Genomic DNA, 13478 nt, shown 5'->3' with positions numbered 1-13478 from the left:
ACAGGTCTTCCCATCGTTCCATCTGGTGACTCGTCACTTTTCAAATCTTCCAGCCATAAGCCTCATAACTATGTCATCACATAGTTGCGATCCAATTCACTGACCAGAGGACCGTGAAAGACTTAATGACGGAAGAATCAAAAAGTGATCAGAAGGAAAGGGGAGATGATCTAGAGAGAAGCTACATGGATGGCCTCTTTTTTGCTGGATTTTTGCTAACTAAATCAATGAAAAATTGGGAATTCATGAAATTCAAGACAAATTTGGTTGGTCACCAGTTGATTTGCTTATTTCAAATCTGTACCAAATAGGAAGTTCTGAATTAAATTTTGTGTGGGGCCCCTGATCATCTATGAGGGTGATCTAGCATTAATAAAGAAAATATACCCACATAGTTAACACAATAATGCCAATACCTGCCCGGCATATAATATACCCGTAGGAAGCACTTGCTTATCTAGTTGCACTAGACTAGGGGAACCCCTATAAGAAAGACAGGTGGAGCTGTAAATATAAATCTTCAGACATAATTCATAGTTCACTTCTGAGCTGCAGATGGAATTTCATATGTGCTAGCTAGTTTATGGTTTCTTTGTAGAGTTACTTTGGGACTGACACAGGCCATCTACTGTACATAGTGTCAATCGTGACTAATACGACTTTACCTAATAAGTCCATTCCAGCTCAATATATAACATCTGATCATGATCTCAAAGCAGTAGCATAACTAGAGTCCAATGGACCCCAGTGCAAAATTTTGACCTGTCCCTCACCTGCATGCTGGACAGAAGTATTAGCTCTTGTTGCATTCTGGATACTATGAACACATGTGTTTACCCATGCCCCATATAATTATGCCCACCTTCCTGATGCCTTCCTGTAATAGTGTCCCCCATCCTGGAATGCTTTCAGTAAAAATGTCCCCCATCTCAGGCCCCTTACTGGTACAATGTCTCACATCCAGGGCCTTTTCCTGGAATAATGGCACCTATCCCGAGCCCCTTCCTGGTATAATGTCCCCCATTATGGGCCATTTCCTGGAAAATGCCCCATCCTGGCCCTGTTCTGCAGTAATGTTCCCCATCCTAGACTGGATTAGGCACTCAGTGACCCCCCTCTCCCGAACGGGACCGGTGGCAGTCCTACCCTCTGCAACTGTGATCATTATACCCCTGTTGTACAGTGATGACGAATCATGGTGAGTTTGTTGTCAACTAGACACAAAACCTTAAAGGTATTGGAAGACTATGTAAAAAAAAGGTCACAATCCAGATTTTCACTTACTTAGCACTGGGTTTTATCACTTGCCCATTTTTCATCCATTTTACCGGAAGATCAGGGTTGGAGACCTCTACATGTACTTTAATCTTCTGATGTCTGTCTACCGTGTAACAGTTATCAAGCTTCCTGGTAAAAGCTACAGAATAAAACAAGAAATTTAGTCAATCATTATCGTTAATATTTTCTAATATTAACCCCTTAGCGACAGGGTCAGTTTGCTGCTTAATGACCAGGCCAATTTTTACAATTCTGACCACTGTCCCTTTATGAGGTTATAACTCTGGAACGCTTTAATGGATCCCGCTGATTCTGAGAATGTTTTTTCGTGACATATTGTACTTCATCTTAGTGGTAAAATTTCTTCGATAAGTCTTGTGTTTATTTATGAAAAAAACGGAAATATGGTGAAAATTTTGCAATTTTAAAACTTTTTTTATGCCCTTAAATCAGAGAGATGTGTCACACAAATTTCTTAATAAATAACATTTCCCACATGTCTACTTTACATCAGCACAATTTTGGAAGCAAAATTTATTTTTGTTAGGAAGTTATAAGGGTTAAAAGTTGACCAGCGATTTCTCATTTTTACAACAAAATTTACAAAACCATTTTTTTTAGGGACCACATCATATTTAAAGTCATTTTGAGGGGTGTACATGACAGAAAATACCCAAAAGTTGCACCATTCTAAAAACTAGACCCCTCAAGGTGCTCAAAACCACATTCAAGAAGTTTATTAACCCTTTAAGTGCTTCACAGGAACTAAAGCAATGTGGAAGGAAAAAATTAACATTTAACTTTTTTTTGCAAAAAATTTACTTCAGAACCAATTTTTTTTATTTTCACAAGTGTTAAAAGAGAAAATCAACCACAAAATTTGTTGTACAATTTCTCTTGAATACGCCAATACCCCATATGTGGGGGTAAACCACTTTTTCAGCACACGGCAGAGCTCGCAAGGGATGGAGCGCTGTTTGACTTTTTCAACGCAGAATTGGCTGGAATTGAGATCGGATGCCATGTTGCGTTTGGAGAGCCCTTAATGTGCCTAAACAGTGGAAAACTCCAAGTGACCCCATTTTGGAAACTAGACCCCATAAGGAACTTATCTAGATGTGTGGTGAGCACTTTGAACCTTCAAGTGCTTCACAGAAGTTTATAATGTAGAGCCGTGAAAATAAGAAATCCATTTTCTTCCCACAAAAATGATCTTTTCACCCCCAAATTTTTATTTTTCCAAGGGTAGCAGGAGAAATCATACCCCCACAGTTGTTGTGCGATTTGTCCTGAGTACGCCGATACCCCATATGTGGAGGGGAACCACTGTTTGTGCGCATGGGAGAGCTCGGAAGGGAAGGAGTGCCATTTTGGAATGCAGACTTTGATGGAATGGTCTGCGGGCATCATGTTGCGTTTGCAGAGCCCCTGATGGGCTTAAACAGTGGAAACCCCCCACAAGTGACCCCATTTTGGAAATTAGACCCCCTAAGGAACTTATCTAGATGTGTGGTGAGCACTTTGAACCCCCAAGCGCTTCACAGAAGTTTATAAACGCAGAGCCGTGAAAATAAAGTCTTTTTTATTTCCACAAAAGTGATTTTTTAGACCACAATTTTTAGACCCCCAAAGTTGGTAAATAGTGGAAACCCCTCAATTCTTGATCCAACCCTAACCCCAACACACCCCTAACCCTAATCCCAACCCTAACCCTAATCCCAACCGTAATCCTAATTCTAACCTTAATCCTAGTTCGCCCTATCCTAATTCTAGCCCTAACCCGAGCGCTAACCCTAGCCCAACCCTAGCCCAACCCAAACCCTAGCCCAACCCTAACCCTAGCCCAACCCTAGCCCAACCCTAACCCTAGCCCTAACCCTAATGGAAAACTGAAAAAAAAATATTTTCTTTATTTCATTATGTTTGCCTATATAAGGGGGTGATAAACGGGTGGGTTATGTACTATTTTTTTTATTTTGATCACTATGATCGTTTATCATAGTGATCAAAATAATGAATGGAATCTGCCAGCCGGAGCTGGCAGATTCCCGGCGGGCGCACTGCACATGCGCCCACCATTTTCAAGATGGCGGCGCCCATCGGAGGATGCAGGGGGGGGCGCGGGACCACCGGGAGGGAACGGAGGACCACGGAGAGGTACCAGGGGGGGATCAGGGACCCTATTTCTATCTCCTCTGATGTGCGATCACATAAGAGGAAAGAGAAATTTAATGCATAAACGCAGCTTTTTTTTGTGGTCGCCGTTATAGGGTTAATAACGGCGATCGCAAAAGCAGGGTCGGTAAAATCCGACTGATTCATGTTCTCTGGGGTCTCGGCTACCCCTGGCAGCCGAGACCCCGGAGAAAATCTGACACTGGGGGGCGCTATGTACTTTCTCCACAGCGCTGTGAATTAACGGCGCTGTGGTTTTAGTACACTCAATTACCGCCGTTAAAAGGCGTATCTGCGGTCGTTAAGGGGTTAAACATATTTGAGAAAACAGAGATTTGCCATTATTTGAAATTCGGTCGGTGTGTGACACCTTTCCGCCCCTTCGCTAATCACTGTCACCCATCCAGTCCTCACCGCATCTTCTGAGCCTCCCTGCCACTCATACTGTATTTCCTGAGCCCCTCAAGCTGTGACAGACATCTGGCTTTTATGTGCCAGAGATCGTTCTGCGGAAGTGCGCAATAACTTGTGACATCATGACTAGAGTTGAGCGAATATGTTCGGAATCGGTCGCCGAATCTGAATTTACCATATTCATGCCATATTGGTACCCTATTTGTGCCAAATTTGTTTGACGATCGGTTTAGAACATATTCGTTCATTTCTACTCACATTTACTCCAATGACATTTGGGTGTGTTCGGCGAATATTGCATAAATAATATTCGTCGTCAATCTTAATCGGTACTGGATTTTGAAAAATTCGCTCAACTCTAGTCATGAGTGACATCATGATGTACGCCGCGACCTACTTACGTACATGTGCAGAAACCTCCCAGGCTCATTAAACTGCACAAGTGGCAGAGTATGACAAGATACAGTGAGAAAACGAGGACAGAATAGGTGGTGGTAAGTAATGAGAGGTGAGCAGTGAGGTGAGTATAAGGAATTTTAATTTTTTTTAACCTTTTGATAGCCCATTATGGTTCAGAAATCAGCGGTTCCTCAATCTGCAAGGAAGCAAATTCCAAAAAAATCCACATTTTGGAGAAAAATTAGTAAACTTCTAATAGAATACTATTGCACTTACATTTATTCACTAAGCACTATTCCAGCACTTTAGTCCCATCACCCTTAATTGAGAGGGTGACAAAGTTCATAAAGTGATGGCATATCCTAGCAATAAAAAATAATGAAAGTAGTGTTTGGGAAAATTGGGAATATGAAATTGTTTCCCAAAAAGCTAGACTTCATTAAAAAAAGCGGCAATTAATGTTGTCACTCAACATAGTAAGATTAAGGTCAGGGTCACACGGGCTGATTATGTTAAAGACACTCGGCTCGAACTCTGTTAGAGTGTGATCTGAGTGTCATTTTTATGTGATCCAATTCTCTTGCATGAAAGAATCACAGCACAGGTATGGAGAAGATGGAGAACTTAATTTCTCCATCTCCTCCATTGTCTGAGTTCCCAGATGTCGGACTGTGCTTGGATGTGCAGTCCAATGTTTTAATCTACCTGTAGACTTGTATTGGTGAGTGCGATCCGAATTCTGGAGGCACCTGCATCGTGAGAAAAAAAATCGCAGATCTACACTGTCTCATAGTATGATATTGGGCAAGTGCTCTCCAATAAAAAAAAAATCGGATCCCACATGGATCATAAGTATCGCATTACTATTTTTTCTGGATGAAAATTGGACAATTGCTTTTTACACCTTTGTGTAAACGCGTCCTAAAAGCTAAGCAGTTACATTCAATCTTATAAGAAATGTTATGATAATTCTAAAATGAATAAAAACTCAGATATTATTTATTTTAGCTTTAGGTATAATTTACCAATTTTAGTAGAAAAAGAAAAGGCAAATCTAGTATTGGAGGCATTAAAAATATCTCTCAGCAAATTGAAAACAAACCAGAAATGATTCTGACTTTTTCCTAAGATCATCACCTCAGCACTTAATGACTTGAGTGTTAATTTGGAAATCCCAGCTAAACCCATGAATAAGTTAACTTCACACTTACCATCAGTTTTCTGGATTTCAACTTTCTTTTTCTTGAGATGTTTCAACATTCCTCTGAGATCAGTTATACCATGCTGAAAGGCAATTTTTTCGTACTCGTTTGGTTTGGCGTTCCTCAATATTTCCAAGACATGTGGTGGGATATTTGCCATGGGGTCATCCTCGTCTTTTTTATCTTTTTTTTTTGTCTCTACTTTCTTTTCTTCTTTTTCTTTTTTTTCTCTCTCACTTGGGTAATGAGTGACAAAACATAATGTTAAGAACTTGAATGAATGACTTTACTGTTGCATGAAGCTAACCTCTTTCTTGAAGGCGGTCAACCCACCTTCCTGTGGATGTGGTTTCAGAAATCCCCATAAAAGGGGGATTTACAAACAGCTGCCATTGCCAGGGAAAGCCTTTCTTTATCCAGAAATTAACCCTGCTTCAATGTTGTAGCACATGATGGTCTTCTAGAAGAATGGACAGATTATAGGGAATCTGTGCATAGGATCATACCTCCTAAGCCTTCAATATGGGCATGTAGGTCATAGGAAGCTGAATAAAATGACACTTTGATATCTGCGATCCAATGTCTTTATTCCAGAGAAATTCACATATTTCTTAATATGTAAATGAGCTGTTAAGATCTATGGGCCACGCCTAGATCTCCCTGAAAATCTGCCTCCAGAGCTTATTTTAAATGAAAGGGGGTGTTACCAGTGTGAGATATGTAGATCAGGACAGCAGACTGTCAGTCATTACATGTCTTGTACTGGTAATGCCTCCTTTCACTTACAATAAGCTCTGGAGACAGATTCTCAGGGAGATCTATGTCCAGCTCATAGATCTTAACAGCTCATTTACATATTAACAAATATGTGGATTTCTCTGGAATTAGACATCGGATCACAGATATCAAGGTATCACTTTATTCAGCTTCCCATGACCTATGTGCCCATATGGAAGGCTTAGAAGGGTTTATCCTATTGACAGATGGCCTTTAAGTTTACTAAAGTGTACACCACTCACTAGCGGGACATGGGGATGTGGCCTATGACACAATATGGGGTTTTCAACCCCTTTTATTTTTTAAATTTTTTTATGTCCTCTTTTTCTTACTGGATATATACCCTTTTTTTATCCATTGACAAAGCGTACAATGGTTTGTTTTTTGATGGACAATTTTGATTTTAACATGGGTTGAAGTAGTTTTTGAAAAACACAATTACTCCTTTGTTTTGGGGGTTTTAGTTTAACAACGTTCAAAATATAGCAAAAAAGACCTTGCAGCATAATGCTTCAGATCAGTATGTTTATGACACTAACAATCTAGATTAACTTTTTTATGGTAAAAAATCAGATGCTTGTGAAAAATTTGTTTTTGTCATCTTATTCCCAGACCCCTAAATTAACTTTTTTTTTATTTTGCCAAAGTTGCAGCTGTACGAAGACTTATTTTTTGGATGTCAAGCTATTATTTTCATTGGTATCAGTTTGGGCTATGTACAATTATTTTTTATTACTTGTTACAACATTTTTATGGGGAGGAGAGTATTTTTTATAGCTGTTACTGGTTAAATCATTTTATATTTTCAGATTCGAGTATTGTGGCAATATCAAATATTTGTTTATTTATTTATTTTATTTCTTTATAGAGAAGATTGAGTTAATTTGATGCAAATCCTATTCCAGTCGAATTTTATAAAATTCACAGGTACCGGCAAAGTCAAACAACTTACGATTCAATTTACACAAATCTCACCCCCCAAAAAAAATTATATATATACACAGTCATGGCCAAAAGTATTGACACCCCTGCAATTCTGTCAGATAATACTCAGTTTCTTCCTGAAAATGATTGCAAACACAAATTCTTTGGTATTATTATCTTCATTTAATTTGTCTTAAATGAAAAAACACAAAAAGAATTGTCCTAAAGCCAAATTGGATAGAATTCCACACCAAACATAACAAAGAGGGTGGACAAAAGTATTGGCACTGTTCGAAAAAACATTTGATGCTTCTCTAATTTGTGTAATTAAAAGCACCTATAACTTACCTGTGGCACCTAACAGGTGTTGGCAATAACTAAATCACACTTGCAGCCAGTTGACATGGATTAAAGTTGACTCAACCTCTGTCCTGTGTCCTTGTGTGTACCACATTGAGCATGGAGAAAAGAAAGAAGACCAAAGAACTGTCTGAGGACTTGAGAAACCAAATTGTGAGGAAGCATGAGCAATCTCAAGGCTATAAGTCCATCTCCAAAGACCTGAATGTTCCTGTGTCTACCGTGCGCAGTGTCATCAAGAAGTTTAAAGCCCATGGCACTGTGGCTAACCTCCCTAGATGTGGCCGGAAAAGAAAAATTGACAAGAGATTTCAACGCAAGATTGTGCGGATGTTGGATAAAGAACCTCCATTAACATCCAAACAAGTTCAAGCTGCCCTGCAGTCCGAGGGTACAACGGTGTTAACCCGTACTATCCGTCGGTGTCTGAATGAAAAGGGACTGTATGGTAGGAGACCCAGGAAGACTCCATTTCTTACCCCGAGACATAAAAAAGCCAGGCTGGAGTTTGCCAAAACTTACCTGAAAAAGCCTAAAACATTTTGGAAGAATGTTCTCTGGTCAGATGAGACAAAAGTAGAGCTTTTAGGGCAAAAGCATCAACATAGAGTTTACAGGAGAAAAAAGAGGAATTCAAAGAAAAGTACACGGTCCCTACAGTCAAACATGGTGGAGGTTCCCTGATGTTTTGGGGTTGCTTTGCTGCCTCTGGCAATGGACTGCTTGACCGTGTGTATGGCATTATGAAGTCAGAAGACTACCAACAAATTTTGCAGCATAATTTAGGGCCCAGTGTGAGAAAGCTGGGTCTACCTCAGAGGTCATGGGTCTTCCAGCAGGACAATAACCCAAAACACACTTCAAAAAGCACTAGAAAATGGTTTGAGAGAAAGCACTGGAGACTTCTAAGGTGGCCAGCAATGAGTCCAGACCTGAATCCCATAGAACACCTGTGGAGAGATCTAAAAATGGCAGTTTGGAGAAGGCACCCTTCAAATATCAGGGACCTGGAGTTGTTTGCCAAAGAAGAATGGTCTAAAATTCCAGCAGAGCATTGTAAGAAACTCATTGATGGTTACCGGAAGCGGTTGGTCGCAGTTATTTTGGCTAAAGGTTGTGCAACCAAGTATTAGGCTGAGGGTGCCAATACTTTTGTCCGGCCCATTTTTGGAGTTTTGTGTGAAATGATCAATGTTTTGCTTTTTGCTTCATTCTCTTTTGTGTTTTTTCATTTAAGACAAATTAAATGAAGATAATAATACCAAAGAATTTGTGTTTGCAATCATTTTCAGAGAAACTGAATATTATCTGACAGAATTGCAGGGGTGTCAATACATTTTTGGCCATGACTGTATATATATATATATTTTCACTTTTATTTTAATTTAAAAAAAAACATAAAAAGTCTATCAATGCACCCTTATTAAATGTGCTGTTGGTTACTACCGGGTCACCTTCTCTTTATATGGTGAGGTCTCGTTGACATTACTAATTAATAAGACTGTATTAAAATGATTTAAAAAGATTGGATACAGTCCTAGGAGCCCCCAGAGTGTTACACACATCTTTTAAGGCATTTTGAATGCAAGCGTTTTGTGGTAAATATATTCGCCTTATTTTTAATTTTTGTGAAAAACTCACCATACTGAAAATTTCAGAAGATTTTATTACCTTTATTTCTTTATTATTGCATTGGAAAATGGAAGGTAATTCAAACATTCTTTTTTTATAGTTTTGTAAACTTTTTTAATACTTTTTATGTTTTTTTGAGCCCTTCTATGGGACTTGAACCTGCAATTGCTGAATCACTTTTGCTCTGTTTTTGACTAGGGAACGTGTTTGTATTTCATGATGCTGGTTTAGACCTTTAGTGTATTAATCTAGTGTATTATTCAAAAGTACTTCCACTAGTGTTGGGAACACTCTGATAATAAGTGCTAGGGCTGTGAAGAAAAGATCTATTTTGTTAGCAAATGGGGGTTTGTATCTTCACACAAGGGATAAAGGGGTTGTCAAGCCTTGAGGCTCAAATCTGCATACATTTTGTCACTACAGACTTGTTAATCCTCATAGAGTGCACAGTGTGCGTTGTCAGGATTCTCCGTTGCCGATGCCGCGAGCGGGCTGTGATGATACTGCAAGCATGTGATTTGCATACTTCCAGGCACATACCAACTAGACATAACCAGCCTCACTCAATTCACTTGTATTGAGCGAGGCCATGCACGTTTAGTTGACATGTGGCCACATGCATGCAAATACTTGCGGTCACGAACCCATGCTGTGTGCCAGCACCGGAGAATCCTGACAGTCCAACAGTCCACAATGTGTGGATTCACAAGATTGCAGTCACTTAGAGTGACTGCAGACTTGAACCACAAGCATGGATAAGCCCTTTTAAGATGAACGTGGAGGGCGAATAACCATCAACCCTCTGTTCTGTATGGTAAAATTTGGCATGGGGTCCATTTTCATATTTATGCTTTTCTCATTATTAGTATTGAATATCACAATGTGGTCAATGCATATTAATATTTGTTTACGTTTTCTTAAGAAGAGCACTGAAATCAAGTTCCCCGGCATCAGTTCTTCTCTTTCCTTCTCCACCGGGTCTAGAAACAAATAGATTGATGCAAAAAGTTATCAATATGACAAAAAAGCCATCAAATAGTAATAGGTGTTTAAAGTGGATGTCAACTTCAAATAACCCCTTCATACAATATATTGACTTGGGGTAGGTAATACACTGTGTGCAGAATTATTAGGCAAATGAGTATTTCGATCACATCATCCTTTTTATACATGTCCTACTGCAAGCTGTATAGGCTTGAAAGCCAACTGCCAATTATGTAAATCAGGTGATTTGCATCTCTGTAATGAGGAGGGGTGTGGTCTAATGACATCCACACCCTATATAAGGTGTGCTTAATTATTAGGCAACTCCCTTTCCTTTGGCAAAATGGGTCAGAAGAGAGATTTGAGGGACTCTGAAAAGGCAAAAATTGTCATGCAGAGGGATGCAGCAGTCTTGCAATTGCCAAACTTTTGAAGCGTGAGCACCGGACAATCAAGCGTTTCATGGCAAATAGCCAACAGGGTCGCAAGAAGCATGTTGATTAAAAAAAGGCGCAAAATAACTGCCCATGAATTGAGGAAAATCAAGCGTGAAGCTGCCAAGATGCCATTTGCCACCAGTTTTGCCATATTTCAGAGCTGCAACGTTACTGGAGTATCAAAAAGCACAAGGTGTGCCATACTCAGGGACATGGCCAAGGTAAGGAAGGCTGAAAAATGACCACCTTTGAACAAGAAACAAGATAAAATGTCAAGACTGGGCCAAGAAATATCTTAAGACAGATTTTTCTAAGGTTTTATGGACTGATGAAATGAGAGTGACTCTTGATGGGCCAGATAGATGGGCCCGAGGCTGGATCATTAAAGGGCAGAGAGCTCCACTCCGACTCAGACGCCAGCAAGGTGGAGGTGGGGTACTGGTATGGGCTGGTATCATCAAATATGAACTTGTGGGACGTTTTTGGGTTGAGGATGGAGTTAAGCTCAACTCCCAGACCTACTGCCAGTTTCTGGAAGACACCTTCTTCAAGCAGTGGTACAGGAAGAAATCAGTATCGTTCAAGAAAAACATGATTTTCATGCAGGACAATGCTCCATCACATGTATCCAAATACTCCACAGCGTGGCTGGCCAGTAAAGGTCTAAAAGAAGAAAAAATAATGACATGGCCCCCTTGTTCACCTGATCTGAACGCCATACAGAACCTGTGGTCCCTCATAAAATGTGAGATCTACAAGGAGGGAAAACATTACACCTCTGGGAACACTGTCAGGGAGGCTGTGGTGGATGGAAGGCTTTTGAGTGTCATGGTAAAGAAAGGTGGCTATATTGGTTACTGATTATTTTTTGTTTTTGAATGTCAGAAATGTTTACTTCTACATTTTGTGTTGTTATATTGGTTTACCTGGTGAAAATAAACAAGTGAGATGGGTATATATTTGTTTTTTATTAAGTTGCCTAAAAATTCTGCACAGTAATAGTTACCTGAAAAAAAAGATAGCCTCCTAAGATAGCCAAATCTAAAAAAAACCACTCCAACTTCCAAAAATATTAAGCTTTGATATTTATGAGTCTTTTGGGTTGATTGAGAACATAGTTGTTGTTCAATAATAAAAAGAATCATCTCAAATACAACTTGCCTAATAATTCTGCACACAGTGTAAATTAGCACTAGGACTACCGGACTTGTCACCCCCCCAGAACTACCGAATGGAGTCATTTTGACTCCTGGCTTGTTTTTGTTTATTTTTAGAGTTTCTTGCTCCTGGTATTGTTGTAACTTTAAAATTGTTTATTATTACTATATTATAAAATAGCAAGAATATTGTCAGGCTTTAGCGCACTGCTTCTAGCCATATTAGAAATTAGCAAAACTGCAGGACGTATTCTACAGAAATTATGTAGTCCACTCAAGAGTTCACTGGTTCACTGACGGATGTCCTGTATATGCCCTGTATATGTTAAGTATATTTGCAAAAATGCTAATTATTGTAAGTCAACATTTATTCTAAACTTATTTTAAACATACAAGCAAATGAAAACTAAAAGAAATAACATTTAGCAGCAAAGACTAGCAAAATATAGTAGGAAGTCAAAATGACTTACTTTGGTGATTAAAGGTAAATTTTGAAAAGAAGGTACTCTTGTTTTTCAAAAATAATTTATTGTCACAAAAAAATTTTTCGTATCCTAAATGAGTAAAAGTCACCGAGTCTCAATCCGGAATTCGGAAAAATGTAGACACAGAAGAGAAATAAAAATTGCGAGGAGTCAAAATGACTCCATCGGTAGTTCTAGTGTTAGATACTTACGACCTCTTGAAAGCTTTCAATATGTTTCCATCATCACCAGCATCTGGAATTACAATTAAAAGATGAAGTTTCTTACATAAAAAAAAATTGCATTACAAAAATGCCACCAAGGTGCCCTGTGTCAGCACCAGGCCACAAAATATTTAAAGAGGCACAAAAGACAAATATATTTCAATGCGTTCTCATGAATAATGCGATAAAATAAAGTTAGGAGTTCCTAATTTATAAATTCTTAAGGTGAATTAATAGTAGACACACCAACGAATAATCATAATTGGCCAATTTTGGGGGTGTAGAGGTTGGAGGCCCTCCGAGACAGTAGTTCCAAAAGCTACGCTTCGACAGAAACAAATTCTAGTTTTTGTCACAATGTGATGTATCTTTATAGTATGATGATGTGACATCACTGCTACTATTACTTCTGTGCTAATAATATTTCACCCAGTACTAAAGTGTTACTATCTTATTCCTGTACATCACGGTGAGAGATAAGCAAAATTTAGAAATTCACTGAATTCTTAAAACTAGAACAGTTTGCGTCATTTTGCACTTTGTAAAAAATTGAAACAGCCAGACAAAGCTCACATGATCTCCAGAGTGGGTTTACCCATGATGCCCTTTCAGCTATCACATCACATGATATAATACAGCCAATCAGGAGGCAGTGTTTTAGTATGTATAAAAGCAGAAGAAAGAAATGCAGCAGCCATATTGTGTTGAATCTGGATAGTGAAAGGATGTCACTGCTCAGGTTAGCAATAAAGATAAGGAGACAAATCCAGAAACTTAACTTAAGTGGGTAAATTAGAATAATGAAAGGATTTACTCAACTCTAATCATTGGGTTTAATATCCAAGTATCCATCACTAAGTTTATTATCTCTGTACTGTGCTATAACTGCGTTTAATTTCCATGCACAGTGACATTACTGTCTTTATTATTTTTGTATTGTAACATTACTGTATTTATTGATTACAGACGGTGACATCACTGTATTTTTTGTCTCGGTACAGTGACATCACTGTATTATGCATATACTATTACATCATTGTGTTTATTAACC

At 38.8% G+C, this 13478-nt stretch overlaps 1 protein-coding gene across 2 annotated transcripts in view; it reads right to left on the bottom strand.

Annotated features, from left to right (window-relative positions):
- The window catches only part of LOC141085558 (myosin-binding protein C, fast-type-like), a 184662-nt gene that overhangs the window by 57135 nt on the left and 114049 nt on the right, over positions 1 to 13478 (bottom strand). For both annotated transcript variants that reach the window (XM_073571011.1, XM_073571012.1), the window contains 4 exons: positions 12416 to 12458; positions 10073 to 10141; positions 5478 to 5704; positions 1285 to 1417 (listed from right to left, as the gene is read on the bottom strand). In XM_073571011.1, the coding sequence (XP_073427112.1) occupies positions 1285 to 1417; positions 5478 to 5704; positions 10073 to 10141; positions 12416 to 12458 (472 nt within the window). The remainder of the gene's footprint in view (positions 1 to 1284; positions 1418 to 5477; positions 5705 to 10072; positions 10142 to 12415; positions 12459 to 13478) is intronic.

This window comes from Dendrobates tinctorius, unplaced genomic scaffold, assembly GCF_039654945.1.
Source record: "Dendrobates tinctorius isolate UK_male_01 unplaced genomic scaffold, ASM3965494v1 ptg000028l, whole genome shotgun sequence".
Taxonomy (NCBI): Eukaryota; Metazoa; Chordata; class Amphibia; order Anura; family Dendrobatidae; genus Dendrobates; species Dendrobates tinctorius.
This window is presented reverse-complemented; position numbering and strand designations above follow the sequence as displayed.